We start from the raw sequence: 19,410 nt of genomic DNA, 5'->3' as shown, positions 1-19,410 counted from the left end.
CAGGATGTCGCAAGTTAAGTCATTTCGAAGTGCTGTATCGAAGGCGACTGGACTTGACAGTTTCTTGAAGATGTTTTACCACTTATCCATTCTTCAGTTCCGATTTAGGTCAGTATTTTGGGCCCAACACTATGGTGCAGATTGAAATATGACATCTGTTGGATCCCAATGGATGAAGAGTTAAATTACACAAGAGAGTCTGTAAGCGGTCAAAATCTTGTAATATTTGCACTCAAAGCTAGGGATGAAAAGTAAAAAGTGGCCAAAGGTAACTGAAGCTCACGTCATATTAATATAAGTCAAAGGATGTCAGCCACATTTTGGGTTTGTAAACTGTCCCGAGCAACAACAAAGCGAGAAAATAAGAAAATCCAGGGGGAAGAGAAACGAGACAGCAACACGCGTTTTCTCCCCATTCCAGTCTCCCTTTCTGTCTGTTTCCATCTTCTGACGTCTTTCATGTTATTGTTTCATCTCGTTACATCTGCTGTGTGTGATGTGCACTGATTGCACTGGTTGAAATCAGTCTTGTGATGCGGGGAAGGCAGCGTGCAATGACGCCAAATAAAAATAATCCATAATTTCCCTCAAGTGCAACTAAAGTTACGAGCCTGTTTTGAATATTGTAAAAAAGGCGAAGGTTAAGCTATTTGTGTTCAGATGTGGGGAGGAAAAGTCAAAAGAAGTACTCCCTCCTCTGATATCCTGCAGTGACCCAGCAGTAACACACAGGGTCGCGAGCACATGTTAGCATGCTAACACATGAGCACATTAGCGGAATAGAAAGGCCTGCTAACTTAGAGCTGAGCCTGATGAGCTTTTATTTTTGCATGTAAACAGGTGGGTAATGTGTGAAATGAAACATGAAAGTAATCTGTCGAAAAGTACAAACCAGGTGACAAACTTATTTTGATGAAATGTATAAATCTCTCCACAGGTGAGCTGTTCACTCTGGCCGTGTTGGACCGGGAGAAGGAGGTCGAGTACAACATGGTGGCGAAGGCAACGGACGGCGGCGGGCGGTCGTGTCAGGCGGACATCCTGCTGATGATACAGGACATGAACGACAACCCGCCTCACTTCTCCTCCAGCCACTATGAGGTGACTGTGTTCGACAACACCACTGTCCGAACACCCATCGCTGTCGTTTACGCCAAGGACCCAGACACAGGTAGGCTGAGTTTCTAAATGTCTTCCTGAGTTTCAACACAATGAGGCATGAAGTTTGTTTTACTGTTGATCTCAGGTCAGAACATGTTGTGAGTACCATAATTAATGATCCTTAATTCTATTAAAGCCCACTGCACAGGCTTGTCTTCGTGTTTTTAAAGTATGTGTGTGTGAATGTGGTGCTGCGAATTCTAGACAGAATAAAAGATTGAGCCATTCCCAACAGAGCTCTGCTCTCTGAAACACCTACCTGATACTTCAACAGTGTTGTTCCAGCTGTGCTGCTAATTGTTACTGCTCAGGGATTTTAACCCTTCATCCTGTGAGCAGTAGAAGTGACTGTGCCTACGTTTTGTGAAAATTAAAAACGGAAAGTTTTGGAAAAGGAATAGGAATTGTCTTCATGAAGAAAAGTATATTAGACATTTTTTTGTCAAGATTGACTGAGAAAAATCGGCATTCGTAGATCAGTGATAGATAGATAGATAGATAGATAGATACTTTATTGATCCCGGAGGAAATTCAAGCATCCAGTAGCAATAACAAACATTGAACATACATTGAACATACATACATACAATATCAAAGAAACAGTAGAAATAAAAATATGGAATAAAAAATGTTATAAAAATGTTTTGTACAACTGTATAAAAATATAAAGTGATATTAAAAATATAAAGTGACATAGAGGTAAAGAGTATTAAGGGGACAGGGGACGTTGTACAATTAAATTAAATTGGGCTATAAAAGATGAGTGCTTTTGAGTGCATTTGTCCATTGTCTATTGTGCTTCCTGACATCACTGCGAGCTGTTGTACAGTCTGATGGCCAGGGGGACGAAAGAGTTATTGTGTCTGTTGGTGGAGCAGGATTGAGACAGCAGTCTGCCACTGAACACACTCCTCTGCCTGCTGAAGGTGTTGTGCAGAGGGTGGTGGGTGTTGTCCAGTATGGACAGCAGTTTGTCCAGGGTCCTTCTCTCTGCCACAGTCACCAGAGAGTCCAGCTCTGTGCCCACCACTGAGCCAGCTCTCCTCACCAGTCTGTCCAGTCGGGCAGGGTCCCTCTTCTTGTCACTTGATGTCACTTTATGTAAGTTGTTTTCTGTTTCCATTGGGGTGAGGTCAGACTCTGACCACCTAACGTCTTGTATTTTGATGAGATGTAAATTTGCCAAGAAAATATCAGTTTTCTAATGAATGGCTTCACTTGCACATGGCTTGAGGAAGACCAGAACGGGACGTGAAAAGTTTTTTCACCCTGCTGGTGCCAAACTCAAAACCTGCCGTCAGCTGCAGTGCTCTCTTGTCCACCATCATTAGTCTGTGCTGAGAAACAAAGCCCTAACTTCAGAGATGCAGTGTGCGCTAACAGTGACTAATACTCATGATTTTTTTTTTTCAAGTCATGTTAAGACTTGAGCCTTTGAGAACTTTGTCAGGTTATGACAGCTGGATAGTTGCCAGCTAGCTGCTAGATGTGCATACCTTGAACATAAGTGCTCAAATGGGTTTTTTGACTGATACTTTGGACAAAGTCAGTTTCTTGAATAAGAAGTCAAAGTGAAGATTGTGTCTCAAGTCATCTGATGAAAGCCTGAACTGCTATTTAAAGACTAAATAGTCAGATATGCATGTCAGGTTCTGGGACAAGCCTAGTGTGAAAACTAAATACAAGTCATTGAAAAGTCATGGAAATGTATTGGTGAAAGTTGTGTATGAACACTGGTGGCACCATAAATTACACACACATTCTCCTTCACAAACTGGATAACAAGATGATCCTGGGATTTATTTAAGCCTCTTATTTTTCTTTTTTTTAATCTCGCTCACACACATTTGTCTCTCTGTCTCTGTGTTTTAGCACACAATTTGATCACAGTTATTTTTAAAAATCGCCCCAGTGTCTCAGCTCTAAATGAATGCAGAGTAGATCTGAACCAGTCCCCCAAGGCTGAAGTTTGCTGACGGTGAAGTCTGTTACATATTTCCACTGCGGTGTTTGGATGTTTTTATTGATTTGTTGAGATTTGTTGTGATGGGTGGTTGGTTAACGTCAGACAACAGTGAAGAACAACAGACATACAGATTTATGGACTCATCTTCACACTTGAATTGTCACAGTTCACCCAAGAGGAGACACCAACAAATACAAATATTCAAAGTGAGATTTACACACACACACACACACACACACACACACACACACACACAAACAGGAGCAGACAGAACAGGTCGGCCACTCCTTCTGATGTGCAGCAGCTTGTTCTTTTTCTTCACTCTGACAACTTTCTCACAAACAGCACTGACTGGAAGTGATCATGTTTTTATTCATTTTATTCATATTTGCCAGAGACATCTCGAAAAGAGTGTTATTTCAAACGATTCAAAAAGTACAAACAAACATTATCGACGGAATGTTAAGAAACAACAGTGTTGATGTTATGTCAGAGGCAAATTTAGCATGTTAACCAGCTTGTCCTGGCCTGTGCTGTCTCATAATACCACTTTGTACTACAAGAGGTGAGAGTCTGATAGCCCCTGCAGTTTCAGCTGAGAGATGTTAAAGCAGCCAGTTCACTAATTTCTCTAATAAATCAATAGGTAATCTCATAAAATGTCAAGAAAAGAATTTGTTTTTGTTGCCTTGTTTTACTCACTAACTTCCTGCTAACTTATCGTAAAACACATTTATTCAAACTGGACATACACTAAATCAAACTCACTAGAGCAGTGTTGGTTTGTCTTTCCACAGTCGCCTGTATTTGGTCCAAATAAATCCTTCATTCACAGAGAAAGATAGGAAAATATTCTGGCTCTACACTGTTTTCACCTACTGCTGATGTACAGCCCACTTCCTTACCTGCCATGTCTTCTCCTCCCCACGAGTCATAGTCATCATAGTCCTTGTCACTGCTGCTGTAAATTGCCTCAGTACTTTATCCCCTGAGGCCTCTGTTGGTCTCAAAGGCTGTGTTCATTCCCAGTTTGGTGTCCAGTCATGTTCACTGGGAGCCCAGTTGAGCTGAGCCCTGCGAGTAGCTACAGCTAAAGATAGCATAGTTTTGGAGCTACCTTTGAATTACATCTTTAAGGCTAAAGAAAGATGACTCAAAAACGCAAACTTCAGCTATCCCAAAAGGGGAAGGACATAAATGACGATACTGCTGAATTTTCAGGGCAGATAGAAAATGATTAGACCACTCATGGTTAGCTGCAGCACTATTGTTTGTTTTAAATTCTCCCACACAGGTTGAAATTGCCTCTTCCCTCCAGGACTCGTTAAACCACCTGTTTGCTGAGGCTTTGTCTGAGCTGAAAATGTTGACCTTTATTCACGGGCACTCCCATTAGTCTGTGTTATTATCCTAAAACAACAGTTGCCAAACGTTTTAGTTGTAACTTCATAAAACAAAAGTGTATCTGCCTGAAACCCAACCTCACAAGGTTACGTGGTTCTGTGACCTGCAGAGGCGTGCACACGGTTTTTAACGAGGGAGCAGGTAGAGGCAATGACTGACCTCTGTGGTTTGTTACCATGTGTCTCCTCGACTATCATAAAAAGCAAATAAAGCAAATATTGTGAATTTATGTGAACGTTAAAGTGGAAGAGTCATTTTTCGTGAGACAGCTTCATCTTCGTCTTGAACCGCCAACACTTTGGTCTACAGAAAGACATCTAATTGTCTACTGGCTAGATTGCTATTACATTTGCTCTGATATTCATGGTCCCAGGCAAATGATTCTTATATAACTTTATGGCCCTGCTGCTATTTCCCTCGAGCACGTCCTGCACGCCAACATTTCCACTTGTCCTCAAGAAATATCAAAACTCTGCAGAACACATTCATTCGACCATAGGAACCAACCACTTTGACATTAATGACACTTACATGCTTTCATGTAGCACCAAAAAGACAAACAATGGTTTTGACTTCCAGCAAACTTGTCAGTACATTCACACATTTGTTTTTTTTTTGTTTGTTTTGTTTTATTGATGTTTTCTCAGTCTATCAAATGTGCAGTGCGTAATAGTCATTACAGAGGCATGAAATGAGTCAGGGTATATGTCAAACACAGCATGCACCAATGAGATGCACAAGAATGGAATAAGTAAATAAATAAATAAATAAATAAAAAGAATCAAACAGCATACAAAACAAACCCACCCCTGTCACTGCCAGAGTACTAGTCACAGCATAAGATCACTGTTACACCAAAAGCCTCACTCGCTAAGAGTGAGTAAGAAGTGTGCAGCATAGTTGAGCTGTACTCAAGGGCCAAGCCTTTACAGGGTCTGGAAGGCTTTTAGGAAGGGACCCCACATTTTCTGAAACTTCTTATTTGATTGCTGAAGTGAGTATCTAATTTTCTCCAGTTTTAAGAAGGACACAATGTCTTCCAGCCATTATGTATGAGTGGGAGGGAAAGGACCCTTCCACCCACACATTTGTTTTTTGTGCATTTAATGAACCCTACAGCCTGTCCAAACCTCTGGCAGGATTTTTGTTTTTTAAAGCCTTGAAATATAGTCAATATCTTCTGGACCTCATGCTGATGGAAAGTCAGGTGAAATTTTATAGTCCACGAAACACTTCTGGAGCTTCACAGCAAAAAAAAAGCATTGCTGCATTCTACTAAACAACTGATAGGGACTTGTTATGAAACATTAAAAACACAATGGATTAAAAACATAGAATGTCTCCATAGCTTGTCCAACATAATTCACTCCTTCAGTATTTATACTTTCTGAATGTTTTTTTTTCATACATTTTTCTGCCTGTAATATTTTACATTTAGTCATTTTATTTTGTGCCGTGTTGACTTGACTCTCTTTATGTGATATCTATTGAGGATGTTTTTCAGCGTTCAAAACAATAATCTTACTGTAATCACTTTTTTCAAGATTCAGGAAAAAATATATAATTATGTTTATGTTATTTCTAGTAATCCATTAAAGGAACTTGGGATCAATTTTGCATCTTAACAAAATAGTACGATTAAAAAAGTATTAGTCTCTTGAAGAACAAAATCCCCATAGTTTCTGATCTTTTGATCACATATTTGAAAGTTACAGGATGTTTTCTGTGTTTTCTCTTTCTGTGTTTTGACATCATGTCTCCCCTTAACCACCTGGTAGGAATCCAGATGTGGTTTTAACAGCAATGCCAATACACAACTCATACTAAAATGACTGAAAACACACTAAATGACATCATCTTCACCTTCACCCTAATCTGCAGGTATAAACTCTGAGGTCAAGTATTCCCTCCTGGCGGGCGACAGCGGCTACTTCTCTCTGGATGAGTTTTCAGGGATCTTGCGTCTGGAGCGACCGCTGACCCCCGACACCCCACCCACCTTTGAGCTGAAGGTGAAGGCCACCGATCGCGGCCTGCCTCGTCACCTCTACTCCGTCGCCACGGTGACAGTGGACGTGGTCTCCCTGGACGACTACCAGCCCATCTTCCTGAGTTCGGAGTACACCGCTCAGCTGCCAGAATCCCTGACGGTTGGGTCTGAGGTGTTGAGTGTCTCGGCTCTGACTCGAGACGGTGGAGGGCCGGATCCAATCTCCTACCGCATCGTGTCCAGAAACGATGTTGGACAGTTCCTGCTGGACTCAGGCACAGGTCAGAAACAATTTTATATCCAGCTTTTTCTCACTCTACACTGTCCTGTTTAAGTCAAGAGTTTCACAATATTATTCATTTCTTCACACACTGGGGTCTGATCACTCATCATTGGGCAATACTTACTCATCCTCTTTTTGGGTCTATGGTGCACTCAGCCAGACAAACTCCACTCAGAAAGATAGTAGGAGAACTGTGTGTGTTTTGATGACTAAATTGTAGAATCATTGCCTCCTGAGGGCTCAAACAAGAGGATCTGTCCCTTAAACCAGAGGATGAAACATGTGCTCCAGAGTTAGCCAGTTGCTAACTGTGTCTGTTGTTTGGTGCTGAGCAGGTAGCTTACAGTGGCTTTATCAGAGCCACTTCTGTGTTGTGGAGCCTGTTCAACTGCCTTTTAGTCCTTCCACTATTTATTTATCACTGCAAAACATATAAGTCATCCTTTACTGTTTTCTTATTAAAACAAGTGAGAAAATTTACAGCGCAAAAATTGGAACTGATGTGATTTTATTGGTATTCTTAGGCAAAGAAAAAAGTCTGCTGCACCTCCCTGCAATGTGTTATGGCACAGGATATTTACCCTACGTAGCTGGACGTGCTGCTCAGTTTGGAAGCAGTGTCACCCATATGTAGAATGTCAAACAAGTGGAATTTCTGGAATTCGAGCCCATGTTGTGTAGAAAGATGTTTCAGCACATTGTTGCCGTTTCCAGCGTGATTTCCATTTTACATTACGACAAGCAGTGCTGTCATCTTTCTTCATGAACTGAAGCAACGCTTTGGATCGCTTTTTCCTCTCCACCATGACTCCATCATCATTTGATGTAATTGTTTTGCAATGCACAGCCGTCAGAAAAAAACATACCAGCGCCGATAAGCTCGGAGCTATACGATTCAGATTGATGGGACAATTTAGAACCGGTTCTTCTTTCTTCCCTAACAAAAATTAAGATTGATAGCTTTATGGCACCACACAAGAAGACTTCTCTTCAACAGCGAACACAGCTGAAGATTTGACACTGTTATTTAATCTCCTTCCAAAGAGGCAAGAAGCTGCCAGGCCACCCAGCATTTGTGTAAGGGGTTTACAGAAATTAGCCATGGCTTTAAATGAATGATTGTAATATTTTGTGCATTCTAATGTGCAACATCTTTAACACCCCAGAGAAAGAAGAGTACCAAATGACTAGATGTCAATTTTCTTCATTAACATTCAGTATGACGGTTTCTGTCTCATGCTTGAGCAGTTTCTGACGCAAATTAATCCGTCTTCCATCCTCCCTCTGTTTTGAAAAATAAAAGATGTATTATTGTTGTTGCTAAAAGTTAAAGTTAGAGTTCCCTGAGTTTTGACGAGCTCGTCCCCTGCTGGATTGAAAAAGTTGCAGAGTTGGGAGAGAACTGCAGTCTGCCCTTTCGGACTGTGCAGGACCGTCTCACGGCTTTCTGCCAATAAATCATTAAAGGGCAGCTGGTCAGAAGAACTGCTCTCATTGATCACTGTCCACTGCATTAGCTTTTATCATCTGGGCAGAGCAGAGGGTTTAAAAGTTTAAAAAGCTGAGTGTTGATCAGATTCTCGGTCTGGATCTTGCAGCAGAAGAATCACTGAGCTGGACAAGTAAAACAGGCAGTGATAGGAATACTTTGCACTGGGCAAGGTTGTTGAGATTATTGGTACACAGACAGAAATTTAAACTGAATGAGAAGAATAAATTAGAATTCGGTCTCCTGCTGTGTCATCTCTCGCTCTGTGTAGCTCACACTGATCAATAATGTCTTCTGTTCAGTTGTGTACACACGCACGCACACACACACACACACAGTTACCTTAGAAACTGATTCATGGTCCACCTCATTCCTAAAGCGATTGATTTCAGTACTGCTGTGTATTTTTTACCTGGTAAACTGTTTTTTTTTCCCTGACTTTAGATGCATTACTTCTTTATCTATAAACTATCAATATTTATGATGACCAGGTGTGTCACAATTCAAGGTGACATTTATTTCGGTACTGGCAATCAGTGAAAGTCATTGGTTTTATACGACAACAATCTTCCTAAAACTATAGGGTTTCTTATTTATTTATTTACAGTTTTTATTCTTTATTCTGGTGGCTTTTGCAGATTTAGACAAGTTCAGATAATCTTCACCAAAAATAAAGTTCACAGTTCAGCAAAAGATACCAGCCTTTACGGATTGAACAGACAGACATTCACTTTCTTTCAAAGTTCGTTTACTCAAATCTGCCCCAAGTAAACCCTCTTCCTCAGCAAATCAATAAAAGATTTCTGACAAAGAAAATAAACTGGACATCTGGTTTCCTCCTGTACCAGTCAGCTGATCGCCTCTGTGCACACAGGATAAGTGTCTGGGAGTGAAGCTGCAGGTCAACAGTGAGCTTGCTGTGTCATCTTTGTGAATCCAGAGCACAGTCAAGCCAATCACGTCCACCAGCAACCTTCCAACGTGAATAAAAAGTTAATAGTTTAAGATGCATATTATGAATTTAAGGTTAGAAAAGTTTTGCAGGAATTTCAATCGTTATACCTTGTTGGGTTGAAACATCTAAGAAGAGAGAGGAAAAAATGTCCTACATGGATTCTTTTCTATATTTGCGTATGTGAGTTTTTTTTTAGTTTATTTGACCTCGGCTCACAATGCTGACTCCGTAATTAATCATATTTTTAATGCAGGAACTTTGGAGCAATTCTAACCACTGGTCACAAATGAGTTGTTACCAGGGTTCTCAAAAATACTGTTGAACTTGCATTCATTCCTAAGTTTGTAAAATGGATGTTGTTGGAGAGCAGTATTGTTAAAGAATTGTTTTAGTTGTCCTGAAGAACTGCCTTTGGTAACGTTACCCTGCCATCTGTACCGCTGCACAGAAAAGCACACATCCCTCCTCTGGGGTTTGTTTATAGTCATTCGGGGAAATCATTAACATGAGCAAAAGGCCTGGCTGCTGGTTGAGAGCAAGTGGATTAATCTAAAAAGTGAATAAAACCGTTCAGCTGAGCAAAGTTTGACTTGTTTTTGTGAGTCAATGTATTCAGAAACAGAATGAGTCACGGCCTTGTTGATATCACTGTTGATAATTTATGAGTTTTGTTTTTGATGTCCAGAGAATGATTCACATTATTCAAATGAATTATGGATGGTCTGCGTCATCAGTAAGCCTCACTGAGGACGCAGTTGTAAATAGTAAATCTCACACTGGCCACAGATCAGAAGGTGTTTTCTCTTTTTTCCTGACACTTGGTGTACCACAGTTTGTCATATTACTGCAGCCGCCAGATGGACGGTGGTTTACTCGATGTGATGGAGTAATGTGTCGGTGAATCACAGGGAAGTGATATCTCTGTGGTTAAAAGTGTTGGAAGAAAGAATAGACTACACAAAAAACTCATCTGACACACTAGGGTGTTATCACGACTGTAATTAAATCATAATTCAAATTTGGAATGAAAGATAGAAATGTGTCACGTATAATTATTACGTTTTAATCCGATTGCTGATCGCAAATGCACTGTTTTAGCTCTGATGCAGTATGAAATCTGCAGAGTAACTAGTAGCTGAAGTTAGCAGATAGATGTAGATAGTGAAACGAACAGTGTATGCCTCCAAAATGTAGTAGAGTCGAAGTATGAAATACACAAACACGCTTCAAGAAGTTATTACCTGGTTATGACACTGTCTCTATTTGATATTGATGCCCCTTTATGACCAACATAAGCAAACGAGCGCATCAGTGAGAAGACTGGCTATTTCTGAATCACTTATATTGTTATTCTTGATACTTGTCATCCGGTTGGATTGTGACTCATAAAATTAAAACAGTTTTTTATAGCAGAGAAGGAAAGAAGCTGCTCTGTAGTTTGATAGTTTGATGGCTTGACAGTAAAACAGTGTTTGTCGTTTTACCTTCATTAGCTTTTGCTGAGCTCCTTTTTGTAGCAAGTAAAGCGAGAAGGGACTGAAGTTCAGTACTTGAGTAAAAGTAATTAGTTACATTACAGCGCCGCTTTAGACAAATAGGAACACTATGTTAGAAAAATGACACCTCATAATTCATTTAAATGACTCTGTTAGCATAGTCAGTGACACAAACGCAGACGGCTCTGGCAACAAAAGCTGAACCTTGCTCAACGTTCGTATTAACTGGAAAGGCGCTGCGATAAGCATGTATAAACAAGTTCCTGAAAGATTGTTGCAACACATTGTTTACCTGAGTTCATCATGGTGAAAGACAAAACGGTCTCTATGCAGCATTCTGTTGTCTGGACCTTTCAACTCGTGGATCTGTTATTTAAAATGACTGTTTTCTTAATGAGGATTGGTTTAGGTTTTACACCTGAAGAGCGAGGACATTTTTGGAAAGTGATGAGTTGGTGTTCACATTTTCTGTTAAGCGCCAACAATGAATGATAAATGTATAGTTTATAAAACTTTACTTAATGGTTGTAAAGGTACAAACATCAGCTGAAAGTTAACAATGAAATGAACTGTTACACACCGCTGCTTGTCATTGTTTGTAACAGTGACAGAACTTTTACGTAAAGTTTAATTAACCAAAGATTTGCCTTTTATTAATGATGGTTATGTAGTACGGAACTACAGTCCGGAAAATCTGTCTTTCTTTTTGTTTGAATTGAGCTGTATTACATTTGAAATGTGGTATTAAATCTTCAGTTTGACTTTCTGAGACCTGCTGTTGTGTAAGTGTGTAAGTGTGTGTGTGTGTGTGTGTGTGTGTGTGTCTGTACACATTGAGACATGTGGGAAACAGAGTCATTTAGTTTGACAATGACGGATGACCTTCACCTTGTTTCTTCAGTCTGAGGAGTCGCGTCACGCTGAGCAGAACGAGCTCCGACTGCTTTGAGCAAAACACAAAACACAGATACGAGCCCTTATTGACAGAAAGCTGGCAGCGGGGGAGCGAGCAGCCGTGTACAAGCTGCTGTACATGAAACATATCGCCATTTGTATTAAAGACACAGCGTGCAGGGTTTTTACAGCAATAAGTCAGTGCCACAATAAATCTCAGACATTAGCATAATTACCTGCACAAACATGACCAGCACAAAGAGGAATGTCTGCCTGGGTTCTGCACTGAGATTACATTGTGTGAAATCTGCGGGATTGTGAGAAATATTTACAGCAATAGTACGAAAGTGTTTTGTTTTTATAGAACAAAAGGAGCCCTTAGAGCTCCAGTCATTGGCAGGAGGTGGGAGGAATTAAAGGTTGATGGAAAATCAGTACTTTTATTCAACAAATGTCTGTCAAAGAGGCGAAGATTTGTCTGTTTTCAAAAGCATATTTAATGGAGAAAAAAAAATGAATGTATTGCTTGCTTAACCTCATGCACATTTGATTTTACCCTCATTCTATTCTCATTTCAAATGTCATCTTTACAATTGAAGCTCTAAATCTGCACGTAAAATTCAACTTTTTTTTCCATTTACTGACATTTTTTAATAATTATCAACTTTAAACTTGTTACCAATTTCCTTTTCCTTTTTAAGTTTAGTTATGCGATGCTTGTTCTACGTAGGGTAACAAAATAATAACCTTTTAAATGTTATCTCTTAAGTCTTTTAGACTAATTCTGACCTCCTCCATACAGACGATGCTCTGAGCGGTCATGAGAGGGGAACATTGAATTTGTGAACAACCATTTCTAACCATTTCTGAACAACGTACCCATATTTATTCAGATAATCAGTGGGCTGGTGGTTATTTTTAAACATTACACTTGTGTAGTTCTGTGGAAATAAACACTAACAGGGCTTTCCTCTGGGATGATATCAGCTGAATTTACAAAATAATTAGCGGTCGTTCTCTCAGGATTCATCAAAGCAACAGAATTAAATTACACTCCCTCCACACGTGATGTCAAAGCTGCACTGAGCTGTGTAATCCAGGAACACCAAGACGGACCGAATCAGATGAGGCATTCGACATTAAACTGTAAATGATCAATGCAAAAATCTAATAATGCCATAAAGTGGTCCTCTGTTTTGACTTGCAGAGTTTCTCACACTGGTCTTAAACACCCAGAGATAATAGCAGGATGTGTTGATTCTCATCTTCTCATGAGAATGACTCAGATTTGATTCATAGGTGATTATAAATGTAGAAACTAGCTTTTCAGTTCTTATCAGCTAACATCTAAACTCCCGTGAGCCTCCGTTCGATCCTGTTTAGTGCCTCAGTTTGTTTAAATGAGCAGTAGAGCCTCTCTGTGATGAAACGTATAGGGTGTGGATGTGCTGGTCAAGTTAGAGTGTACAAAGGAGCGTGAATGAGATGTGAGGTGTTGATTAAAAAAAAAAAAAAAAATCTGGATCTCAGCCAACCATGTCCCTGCAGAGAAAGGTGCAAAAAACCTAAATAAATCATAGAGTCGAGTTCATCCTGAATGAGGCTGCTTGTACAAATCTCCTTGATCTCAGAAAAATCAATAAAGTGAGATCTCCGCGCGAGGCACAAATAATTTACTTGTTGAAACCTGGAGGTGTTTAGTTGGAGGGGAATGCTCGATGTTTGTTTTCGTTGGATCCCGTTTTGTTTTTTATCTTAATGAAGTGCGGCTCAGCAGACTGGCTGGCAGCCCAAGAAAATAGGCTGTGTGTGTCAGACACACTCTGCTGGAGAGGACGCGCTGCCGTTAAAGAAACACTCAGGCTTTGTGTGGTATCATGAGCTCAACAGACATTTTCACTGTAAGTAACACAAATTTACAGTCTCTTGTCTCCAAACAACCACATCTATGAAGACTGACAGAGGCTCATCAGAATAGAAGTGACATGTTTAGATTTGGTTTGTTGACAGTGAAACTCCATCCAAATCATACCTCTCGTAAATGTGAGTCAGGTTTTTATTTTATGAGATGAAGACAGGTGCAGTATATAACCATGAATTGAAAATCTGATGCACTGTTTTAAGCACCTCAGTGGGAGCTGCTGAAAGAGGTAGAACGTCTTTTTTTTTTATTCGCCATTCTGTCTAAACTTTCAAACAGATTTTACTGGTACTGAACAAAAATATGTGATATTGGTAACAATTCTGTCTTTTTCATCAGGTTAGTTTGTTTTATCATTAAATCTCCCAAATAAAAATGACATATGATCTGTTACAACATGAAATTGTCACGGTTTAGTTGACATTCAACTTTTTTTAAAGGGCTATTTTAAAGGAGCAGTTCGTAAGGTTTGGCCAGAGTAGAATACAAAAATACAGCTGTGCACCATCTGGATTGAAGTTTCTTCTGATGTTGCACCTCACTAAGCAGAACCACCAGTTTATTTTGTGTCACCTGTGGTAATTCACCTGTGATCCGAGATCCGGTCCAGGCAAATTCTAGGGCCACTGGCTCCACAGCTAACAGAGCCATGAGCTAATTGGCACTACAAGCCAAGGATAGCTAGTGATTATTTTGGTGATATGCTGCCACCTATATTTCAGAGCATTTTGGAAAATTCTGGCTGCATTTGAAAAGTTTTCCCTTTTTAAAAGAAAAAACTCTGAAAAAGACTGACACAAACCTTACATTTTGATAGCACAACAGTTTAAAGTAACTTTTCATTTGATCTTAATGTCAACATTAATCAATTAATTAATTAATCAATCTAATCAATCTAATTTCCCTCAAGCTCAAGGTAACATCTCTAAATTCCTTGTTTTGTCCCACTAACCATCCAAACACTTTTAATTAAAACATTTGAAACTGAGTCCTTCTAACATTTCGCATCTTTGCTTGAAAATGAACGTAATCAATTGACCAGTCATCAAAATTAGACAGCTGATTATTTAACCTACAGTTTCTGGATTGGTTGGTCAGCTAATCTTTTCAGCCCTGCTTACTGACAAACTGCTCCAGTCTTACCTTAAGTATCTTCTCTTTTACCAGTAACTCTGACAAAATGTGTCAGTCCTCCAGCTTGGAGGCAAGTCATTCATATCCAGTAAAAACCTCACGCCGAACATCCAATTCAACATTGTTCTGTTGATGAAGTGACCAGAGGAGGAGAGAGCAGGAGGTGAAAATGTCTATCTGTTAAAGCTGAGCAGGTTTACGGCAGGTCAGATAAATGACGACTTCAAACCAAACAGAAAGGAGCGAATTAGTAATGATAGAAAAGTGGACACGGCACCGTATATCTGTTAGATCTGACGCCTCTTTTATCGCTGCCATAAATTGAGGTTAAACTTCACATGTGGATGACAGATAGCACATGGCGACAGCAGCCATCTGTGGAGAGATTAATTGTTCCTGAAAGGTTAAACTCACAGCTTCAGTGAGCTGACAGAAGTGGGAGTTCACTACATATGTCACATGACACCACATACACAGGGTGTGTTTGACTTATGGTGGATATTATCATCCAAAGCACTCTGCTTCACAACACCACAAGAACATCCATTTTAAAAGTATATTATGTCTGTCACTAAATAATGTACATTCTGTTCTCCAGTATGATGTGAGCTGAAGCGGAGCAACATCCCAGTAGTTTACATAGAGATGAGAGATGGTGACAGTCCAGATGTGCAGTTGAAAAGCTGTGGTGTTGAGGAGAGAAATGCATGGAATAAAATCTGAATAAGAATTGTGAGTCAATGACCCGGACCTGATTTCTTCTGTACAGACTGTGAAGAAATTGCTTTTCATGCAGATCAGCTGTTCTTTTGGTCCTCAGTTGTAGCGAAACAAACAGGCCACAATTATTCAGCACCGTGTTTGTGGAAAATAATGATAATTTCCAATCAGACTCCTCTGCACATAGAGGATAATGCAAACGCAGCATATGATCCATTTTAATATTGTACCCTCACAACGCTGTAGCAACATCCAGGAGTTTTAGTATACTTACACCTTACACCGCCGTGCCATCATTAGCATTTCAGTTACGAGCATGAACGTGTTGCATGTTAAAGTGGAATAGGACAACGTCCACCTCCGGATGAAGCCAGATTTCTATTTTCCTTAGTTCTATGCAGGTAGTAAGGTGCTGCGTGTCATGACATGCTACATATCACCATGTTAACATGCTTCATTTGAGTCATTTGAGAACTTTCCACACAGATCATGATATTGATTTTATCCCTTTTTCATCCATCCAGTTTTTTTTCCCTAATAAATGAACATTCCAGCCTCAAATACTCAAACACAAAATGTTCTGTATGAACTCACTATGACTCTAGATGTGCTCTGCATCATTTTATCTGTATTTCCATAAACTTAAGGGGAGTATATGTGGTAGTTTCATATATTGACTAGAATTTAAACTCAAGATGCTGGGCATGTTTTATGAATTTGGAGCCAGCTACTTGCATTTGAGTAGTATATCTGAGGTAACTAGTAAAAGTCAGGGATTTCATCACCCCCAACAAATCCTCTAAAATTACATCAGAACACAGCACACAAGTGTTCAGCAACCCCCTCTGTGATGTTTTATAGTAAACCAAAGAGGGGTGGAAAAGATCTGAAGTTCAGTCCATGGAGTGAAGCGTTCTCTGATTCTTGTGCAGAATTGATCCTGTTTTTTTGCACAAATATAAGACAAACCTGCACTGCATCATCTCACACCTTTCAGTGAGAATAATTCAGTCCTTGCTCTGTGGTTTTCACAGGCCTTCTGACCCTCATTGCACCGCTGGACTTTGAAGTTTCTCGGGAGTACTACCTCTCTGTGGAGGGAAGTCGAGGCAAGTCGTCCCTCAGTGACATCACCACAGTCATCATCAACGTGACAGACGTGAACGACAACACGCCAGTGTTTGGACGTGGCGACTACAGCGCAGAGATACCAGAGGATCTGACTCCTGGAGGCCTGGTGATGAAGGTGAGAGCTGAGGCACACGAGGATGAGCACATTGAAAGATATATCCAGAAATGGATGCAGATATATGTTTATATACATTAAATGCAGGCTTGTAAACATTTTTTGAGTGAAACTGTACTGAAGTAGCCAACAAGTTGATGTACAAGCTCAACTTTTACAATGAACGTAGGATTTTTTATTATTGTCAAGTTAAAGAAAATGGTTCTAATAAGCAGTTAGTTAAAAACTATAAGACAAACCATTGTTGTCATCAAGTTAAAATCAAGGCCAAAACATGCTAGTGTATTTGTCTGGAACAAATAAATAAAGCTGGCAGGGTGAAGCTGAGACAACAATATTGCTGTGGTCTCGAGCAAACTTTTGGGATCACCGTCATCGAGTTCGTAAAACAAGCTCATGTCGTCATCAAGTTAAAATCAAGGCTAAAACAAGCTCATGTCGTCATCAAGTTAAAATCAAGGCTAAAACAAGCTCATGTAGTCACATGTGTCACGTCATGTCTGGTTCAAACAAACAAATATCGTCTTTGAAGCTTATAATGAGCTAACATTGTAGTCAGGTTAAGCAAAGCCTAAAATAAGCTAGCACAGACCCTAGAAAAAGAAGTAGTGAAGGTTGTGTTAAATAAATGGCTATAAGATGAAATACTGAAGGTTACCTACACACAGAATATGGGGCACATCCATACATCATAGACACGAAAACATTAGTAATCTTTAATTGAATCACCAAATTTGAATTGGACTTTAAATTAAATATATTTCCAAGGTTCAGTTTAACTGAAGGACATTTCACTGTTATCTGTGACTTCAGAGCAGAAAACACACACAGAAACACACACACATGCTATACACATGCATCATGCATCAGAGCACACATATCAGAGGTGTAACGTACAAATATTTGTTTGTCATGCACACCAATGCACTCAGATTATCTCTTTTCATACATACACACACAAACACTCCAACACGAACACACGTGCAGGTAATATAACAGCGTCTGACACCTGGCAGCTCACTGATGATTCAGGTAATGGGGGGAAAAAAATGTACACACAACACACAGAATTCAACTCATGAAAAATAACTCATATGTATAGATCCACACACACACACAATAACAACACGGCAGTATGAGATGATCTGGCAGCCTGACGATGATGTACACATGGACAAAAACAGATTAAACACACACACACACACTCACACAGTTATCCGACATGTCAGCCATCATCTGTCAGGCCAGCAGCAGAGATAACACAGCAATAACACAGCTCAGTGGCTCGCTGATGGTTGGACCACGGCTGGATGATGAGTCTGTAATCATATGGTTTCATATTTGACATTTTTCTTCTCTCGCCGCCTGTTTCCATCCCTGCTCTCAGTTTTCACCATTTAACTGCAGCATGTCGCGGTTAAAAAATCTTGTGAATGCTTTCACATAATGGAGGGAGAGTGTCGTCTGTCAGTGAAGAAAATAACAGGATTTATTGTTACAGTGAGCTTAAGCAAAACAAAGACAGGATGAGCTCATGATTGTTACTGCGAGACATCTACGTCCTAATGAGTCGTCGTCATCTTTTATTGGGCCCAAAAGTGTTTTACTCAAAGCAAATCAAACAATCTGCCATTACGCATTATTATGCTAAATCCTACTTCAGTTGTTTTATGAATTCTTTATTTGTGTTTTTATGACTAATTTGTGTCAGTTCCTCGAAACAAGACCGATGGTAGAAAAACACAACTCTTACAACGATAGGATCTAGTTTCAAGACAGATCAGGGCTAAAAGTAAAACCCCTAACCCTAACCCCCATCAAAAATAAGACTACCTTCAACCAAGACCAAACATGTCATTTTTCAAGTTAAGAATAAATGTTGAAGTTAAAGAACAAACCTTAAATGAGCTTATGTTGTTACCAAGTTGTAATCAAAGATAAAACAAGCTTGTTAAGAACAATAAATATGGTTGTCGAGGTGGAACTGGGTGAAGATTTTGCTGTGTTCTTGAAAAAAAGTTTGAAACAAATGTAGAGTCGAGGTTAAAGTAAAGCTGTAACAAGCTAAAGATTGTGATAACACAAGCTAGAATTATTGGTTAAAAGTAACAAGAAACAGCTCATAAAGACTGTAATATAACAGTGAAATTATGTTGTAGATTAAATAACAAGGGTTTTCTACAAATTTGTCAAAAGGTCCTTCATCACAACGAGCTGATATCTTTTTTTCAAGCTAATTACAGGACTAGAATAACAACCAACAAAAAATAGAGGAATAATGGGTTGAAATGTGGTTGCAGCAGTTTTCTTCTTTACTAACTCGGTGTCTTTTGTGGGTGTAAAAGCCATCAGTCAAGAGAACATCCTTCAACCCACTGATCTACATCCAGTCCTTAAAATGACGGCGTCGGCCCTGCTGCCGTCTGAGGTGCTATGACGGCTGACATTACTTTACAGTCACTCAGCATTGTGTTTGCTCTGTTGGATTGCATCCACTGAATGCTGTCTGTGTAATGTGTGGATCTCACGTCTGGCTTGTGACTTACTCCCTTTGTTTACCTCCAGGTAACAGCCACTGACGACGACGGTCCCATCAACAATCTGCTGCGTTACTCTATCGTGAGCGGAGACCCTCTGCAGCAGTTCTCTATTCACCCCCGCAGTGGAGAAATCACTGTCCGCACTGCGCTGGACAGAGAGGAGGTCAGTGTGAGCTTAAACACAAGAAAAAAAGAATCCAAATAAAAAGAG

The 19,410-nt window shown here is 39.8% G+C and overlaps 1 protein-coding gene across 8 annotated transcripts in view; it reads left to right on the top strand.

Annotated features, from left to right (window-relative positions):
• Positions 1–19,410, top strand: part of fat2 (FAT atypical cadherin 2) — a 150,797-nt gene that overhangs the window by 91,536 nt on the left and 39,851 nt on the right. For all 8 annotated transcript variants that reach the window (XM_037076687.1, XM_037076689.1, XM_037076686.1 and 5 more), the window contains 4 exons: positions 938–1,171; positions 6,413–6,802; positions 16,448–16,659; positions 19,225–19,362. In XM_037076687.1, the coding sequence (XP_036932582.1) occupies positions 938–1,171; positions 6,413–6,802; positions 16,448–16,659; positions 19,225–19,362 (974 nt within the window). The remainder of the gene's footprint in view (positions 1–937; positions 1,172–6,412; positions 6,803–16,447; positions 16,660–19,224; positions 19,363–19,410) is intronic.

Source organism: Acanthopagrus latus, chromosome 18, assembly GCF_904848185.1.
Source record: "Acanthopagrus latus isolate v.2019 chromosome 18, fAcaLat1.1, whole genome shotgun sequence".
NCBI lineage: Eukaryota > Metazoa > Chordata > Actinopteri > Spariformes > Sparidae > Acanthopagrus > Acanthopagrus latus.
Note: the sequence above shows the minus strand (reverse complement) of the source record. Positions and strands in the feature narration are given on the sequence as shown.